The sequence below is a fragment of the Echinops telfairi genome, unplaced genomic scaffold (genome assembly GCF_000313985.2).
Source record: "Echinops telfairi isolate 266 unplaced genomic scaffold, ASM31398v2 ScPeMD7_5592;HRSCAF=6446, whole genome shotgun sequence".
In the NCBI taxonomy this organism is placed as follows: Eukaryota; Metazoa; Chordata; class Mammalia; order Afrosoricida; family Tenrecidae; genus Echinops; species Echinops telfairi.
In genome coordinates, this window is record NW_022109491.1 from 7,712,048 (window position 1) to 7,717,942 (window position 5,895).

Consider the following 5,895-nt stretch of genomic DNA (forward strand, 5'->3'; position numbering starts at 1 on the left):
CTTCCTTCCTTCCTTCCTTCCTTCCTTCCTTCCTTCCTTCCTCTGCTTGTCAAACAGCTTTACTTTGGGTAGAGGCGGCCCCCCCGGGCTGTACATTAGTACATTCTCTTAGAATGAAATGCTTTGCTGCCCCCTCGGAAGTGAATGACTGTGGCTCACAAATGTGGTCCTAAAGTAAGGTGACCAGACGTCCCGCTTTTGGCGGGACAGTCCCGCCTTTTAACAATTTGTCCCACGTCCCACGGTGTTTTTAAAAAGTCCCAATTCTTGGAAAGAATGCAGGACAAGCTAGGGTAGACGGTTTTTGGCTGCCATGTGGCTATTTCACCAGGATATGAGTTTTATCAATGGTGTCCCGCTTTACCAACGTTAAAATCTGGTCACCTTACCCTAAAGCCCCGTGAGCCTTTCCGGAGGCTTGCTGGTGTGCTCTGGAATACCCTTTCCTTCCGCGCAGCCCTCTCTCCCTGCCGGTGTCTCCTCCTCCGGCGACTCTGGCCTGGCAGAGGACTGTAGTGTGTATTTTAGTCAGGCAAGAATGCGGACAGCCTGCTCCTGTCAGCTTAAATCCCCCTCTGACACTCACGACGGCTGGTTTGAAAGTGGGGAGGCTCCTTTCTCATTCACATGCTGGTGGTTAAACTTTTTCATGTGCCTTTCTCTCGTTCCTTTTTAAAAAAAATCCCATGTGTAATCTAAAGAGCGGCATTAAATGAACCCCCACGCAGCCTTGGGGGCTTCTTCGGCCATTCTGCCCCCGGGCTGTAGCCAGTGTCCTGAGCTTGGTCATGACGTGTTGGGCTGCACGGGGCGTCTGAGCTGTGTTCGTGACTCCCCTTGGGGAGGGCTAGCTCCGGAGAGATGAGGGTCTGTGCTCACGGATCCTTGTCAGCTGCTGTTTGCTGCCAGTCTGGATTTCTTTCCACAAAGCAGAATTCAAAAGCCCCCGTTTCTTGAGCTTGCTGCTCTGCACAGAGAATAGTGGTGAAGGAAGGGCCTTCCTTACCAGTTAAAGACAAAAGTCAACTCAGCAAACATTGACCGTCTCCAGAGAACAGCACCCTGCAAAGAGCCTGTTCTCCGCCCATTTCCTCCTGTCTCTTCTCTGCTCAGAGGGCCCAATAGACATAAACATGAGTGAAATTGGAATGGACGCCATTCATGACCTCTTCTCCAAAGACCCCACCATCAAGCTCGGAGGTCACTGGGAGCCCCCTGACTGCATGCCTCGATGGAAGGTAGGGGTGAAGGCTGGCCCACACCCAGCCCACAGATCTGAATCACCATGTGACTCTGGCAGTTCATTATTTACTTCCTTCTGCTCCGTGGGAGCGCGCGCATTTGAGAGAAACGCTTTGGGAGGATGGGCTTGCCCATTGCCTCCCGTGTAGCCTCCTCTTGCTAGACTGTACGCAGTCCCCATTACTGAGCAGGGTCCCCCTCTGGGCTGCCTAATAAGAAGGCCGGCTAAGCGGGGTGGGGGGAGCTGCTGACTCTCTCTGTTGGCACATTTCACAGTGCGTCATGCCTTACTCTCTCCCCTGGTTGCTAAGTCAGTCAGCCTCACCGCCATGGAGTCGATGCTGACTCAGAGCAACCCCATAGGACAGGGTAGAACTGCCCCTGTGGGTTGCCGAGGCCGTATATTTTTACTCCTCATCTGTCTCCAAGGAGTAGCTGGTGGTTTCAAACTGCTGACCTTGTGGTTAAGCAGCCTGGTGTATGACCTATTAGGCCACCAGGTCTCGGACTCCTTTCTGCCGTCAAAAGCAGAACCACTGAGAGTGGTGGTTCCCATCATGGCAGCAGTCAAGAGGTGGGGCCCTGGCGATGCTGTCAGGTGAGCCATGGACCTGTAGCCACAAAGTCATCAGTTTGGAGCCACCAGCTGCTTCAAGGGGGAAAGATGAGGCTGCCTGATCCATGCAGATCGACAGTCTTGGAAACCCACTATGAGTTTACAAGTGAGGTGCTAAGAGGAGTATCAACTCTGACACAGTGGGCTTGGTTTTTTTGTGTGGGGGGGGGAGGGAGGGGCGGTGTCTAGTCAGGACACACCAGTGGTGTGAATCAAGCTAAGGACCAGCAATGGTTTTTAAAAAGCATAAGAGAAAGTAGTACTATACTCATAAGTAGTACTATAGCTCATAATTAGAATCAAGTGTCGTATCTGCTTTTACAGGATCCCCTGCCCTCCCCACCCCCCACCCCACCCCCAGAGTGGCATCACCCAATTTGGGAAACACGGTTCTGTGTCATGAAGTCTGTTCATGTACCTGTGACACAGCGACGACCCTGTCACTTCCCGTGAGGGCTGGTCTGCTCCGTGCAGGGCATGACATGAGAGAGTGTGGTCCTTGTACTCCCAAAGGCCCCCTTGCCATCACGGGTCTTTATTCAGAGGAGGGTGAAGGCAAGGTAGCCTCCTAGAACTCCCTAAGAATGGGTCCCCATTCTGCAGGGCTGTCCTGCCAGCAGGACAAAGCCCAGGGCCCTAATGGGGTGATTTCTTTGTCAGGTGGCGATCCTCATCCCGTTCCGGAACCGCCACGAGCACCTGCCAGTGCTGCTCAGGCACCTGATTCCCATGCTCCAGCGCCAGCGCCTGCGGTTTGCGTTTTATGTGGTTGAGCAGGTGAGTGGCCCTCTTTGTCGTCGTTCTTTCTCTTCTGAGACGGAGTGCGTCAGTGCAGTCCATCTGGGGCTAGAGGAGCCAGCACGTTGACAGGCTCCAGAAGAGGCCTCTGGAGCAGCAAGAACCACTGAGAGTGCCGTTCTGAGCCCCTGGCCAACTGGAGTCCAGGGTGCAGCTGGTTTGCTGGGAACAAAGGCCCCTTGTCAGGTGGCACTGCCACTGCCTGCTTTGGTTGGCGTCTTCAGGCCCCAGACCCAGGAAGTCTCCATGAAGATAAGGATGGGTGGCAGGGGCCAGCGCCAGAGAATCAGGCTCGGGGTTGGGAGGCCCCAGGGCTCAGCTCCTGGGTGCTGTTAATTAGCCATGTGACCTGAGACTTTCACAAGCTTCTCTCTGTGGGCCTCAGGTTTCGATTAAGTGTGTAATCCTTCAACCGGAGTCGCTAGAGACAGAAGAGGGGTTTCCAAAATGCTTCCCTTTATACTTGCTCATTGTAAGTTAGATTTCTGACTCCTTCATCCTCTTTTAGCCCCTTCCACACTCAAGGCCCCTGGGCCCCATGCCTTCTGATTCACACCATGAGTCAGTCATTGAGTGAGCAGGCGAGGCTGGACCTGATCTCATCTGAGCCGTGGGGTCTTTCCCAGCCTTTCTGGTGCCCTCTCCCTCAGGCAAGGCCGCAGCAAGCAGATGGGCCTCTGAGAGTGCTTTTAACCCCAAAGCTCTGCTGTTTGTAGGCGGGCACCCAACCCTTCAATCGAGCCATGCTTTTCAACGTTGGCTTCCAAGAAGCAATGAAGGACTTGGATTGGGACTGTCTGATTTTCCATGATGTGGATCACATACCTGAAAGCGATCGCAACTATTATGGCTGTGGACAGATGCCGAGACACTTCGCAACCAAACTGGATAAGTACATGTATCTGTGAGTGTCATTTCTCTTGATTAAAGAGGGTGAAATCTAGAAGGGTCTGAGAGAGGCAGAGATGGTCAACCCCAGTTAGATACGGCCCAAATGCCTATCAACTGCTGAGTGGAGAAATAAATGCCCTTGTAGCTAGCTCCACCTTGGGGTGGCGGGGGTGGGGTCTGGGTGTGGGTGGTAATTGGCATGCAATGCTGGCGCTGGCTGCTGCCTGGATTAAGCTAGAAAACACGACCGTGCTGTGAAAGGACCCAGTAGCAAAAGACCACACACGTCAGGGGCTCTGCTTTCTGTGCAGTGCCCAGAGTAGACGAATCTCAGAGACAGAAGGGTTCCTTGTTGCCCAGGGTGGGTCGGAGCGAGAACAGAGGAAATCATTGCTCAGGGGGCACCAAGGACAGAAGGGCAGGGGACACACAGGTGGAACGCTCTAGAATGGATCATGGTGACGATTGCTTAACTGCCTACGCTGATGAAAACCAATGAACCGGGCTGTCTAAGTGGGCGAATTCAATGGCATGTCAAATTGTATCTCAATTAAGATGTCATAAAAAGTCAGTTGGGGAAAGCGAATTCCAGTCAGCTACTGAGGTTGATACCGCTTGGCAAGAGGAAAGGGTTTGAGGTGGTTCAAGGCAGTAGCAGGACAGCCCTGTGTTACTGAAGACTTGGTTCTCGGGAGCAGGGTGGTGGGCTGCTGTGGAGGGAGGGAGACGTCACGGGGGATTGGCGTTGTTTCCCCCCTCAGGCTTCCTTACACCGAGTTCTTTGGCGGCGTGAGCGGCTTAACGGTGGAACAGTTCCGGAAGATCAATGGGTTCCCTAATGCTTTCTGGGGCTGGGGTGGCGAAGATGATGACCTCTGGAACAGGTACCCCCACCCCCCACCCCGCCCCACCCCACCCCGGTGCCTGTGAAGAAGGCTGCCTTAGTCGCTCCCAGACCAGCGAGGCCCAGTCGAAATAGGGTGTCCACCAGCCAGGCCACTGAAGGAAGATGTCCTAGTAGCCACGTGGTACCAGATTTCACACAAAAACAAAAAGCCACATAGGTGAAACATATTTTAATTTCAGTAATAGGGCTTGTGCAATATCAGCACGTGCTATCATTTCCACGTGCAGTCCGCGTAAAAATTATGCGTGAGGTCCTTTCTGTCCATTTTCCTCCTCTGTGTCGTTGAACCCCTCTGGGTGGCTCCTTTGCAGAGCACCCTTCCTTCTGACTGCCTGAATTTCAGGGGCTCAGGGGCCACATGAGGGAGGTCAGGGCCTTCAAAGCGGAGCCATTCTGGCTCTGGCTGGGTCGGGGACGGCCGGTTTCTTCCGTGCCAGACACTAGACTATTTGGAGTTTGTTGGCATCATGTTTTATCCACGTACAGAAATTACATGGAACATCACCAACAAATGCACAAACAGCTCTTCCATCGGAAGAAAGCAGGACACAGCACCCTAGCCATTGGCTCTGTCCTTTTCCTCAGAAACCAAATCCTTTCACAGGGTGGGGTTGTTTCCCCCTTCTAGTAAGCAATTTTTTTTTAATGGGCGTGGGCTTAAAAATGAAATTAACTGCCTACAACCTGAACCCTCAGAAAGGCTGGGAACTAGCTACTGTTTCAATGAATTTAACGTCTTTTCAAAGTGATGGTGTGCAGTGACTTAACGGTCTGATTTTTTTTAATCGTGTTACTTGTCTTCATCAGGGCTCATGTTAAAGGCTAATAGCTGTTTTTGGAATTTCTTTTCTTTTTTAAGTTCACACAGGGTAAATGCCTTCTCTGAGCCCTTGAAGTACCCACTGGTTAGGCAGTGGGTACTGGGGCTTGGAACTCTGAGGCCCGTTGTTTACCTCAGGCCTTCCCGGCCTTGGCACCATGACCTTGGGACCAGTGATTCTTTGCCGTGGGGAGCTGTTGTGTGCCTGGTTGGGACAGCCCCCCCCCCCCCATATTGCCTCGGCCACAGTAGCCGGGTGTATCGGGGTTGTCAGGCATTTAAGTAAAGGAGTCCCGTAGTGGTCAGACGACCTACCGCGTTTCCTAGGCTGCCATCTCTACCAGAGCAGATGACCAGCCTCTCTCGTGGGACCACGGCACACTTTAACTGCCAGCCTTCTGGTCCCCGGGTGAGTGCTCAACCTGAGAGACGCCTGCTCTGTTCCCGTTCCAGACTCAGGTGTGCACCTTCATCTGCCGCCACCGCGCGGGGCCCTGGGCCAGTCACTGGTCACCGTGGCCTCTGATGTGCACGCTAGCGTCTCTGCTGCTACAGCAGGGCCCGGCTCCTGAAACGGGCAGAGCACCCCTCAGAGCAGGGCCGGGCTCTGAAACGGGCAGA

The 5,895-nt window shown here is 53.4% G+C and overlaps 1 protein-coding gene across 1 annotated transcript in view; it reads left to right on the forward strand.

Annotated features, from left to right (window-relative positions):
- The first annotated feature begins 955 nt into the window (after positions 1 to 955).
- The window catches only part of B4GALT5 (beta-1,4-galactosyltransferase 5), an 8,522-nt gene continuing 3,582 nt past the window's right edge, over positions 956 to 5,895 (forward strand). The window contains exons 1-4 of the mRNA XM_004698316.2: positions 956 to 1,238; positions 2,519 to 2,635; positions 3,373 to 3,560; positions 4,309 to 4,431. Coding sequence (XP_004698373.2) covers positions 1,134 to 1,238; positions 2,519 to 2,635; positions 3,373 to 3,560; positions 4,309 to 4,431 — 533 coding nt within the window. The 5' untranslated portion in view covers positions 956 to 1,133. The remainder of the gene's footprint in view (positions 1,239 to 2,518; positions 2,636 to 3,372; positions 3,561 to 4,308; positions 4,432 to 5,895) is intronic.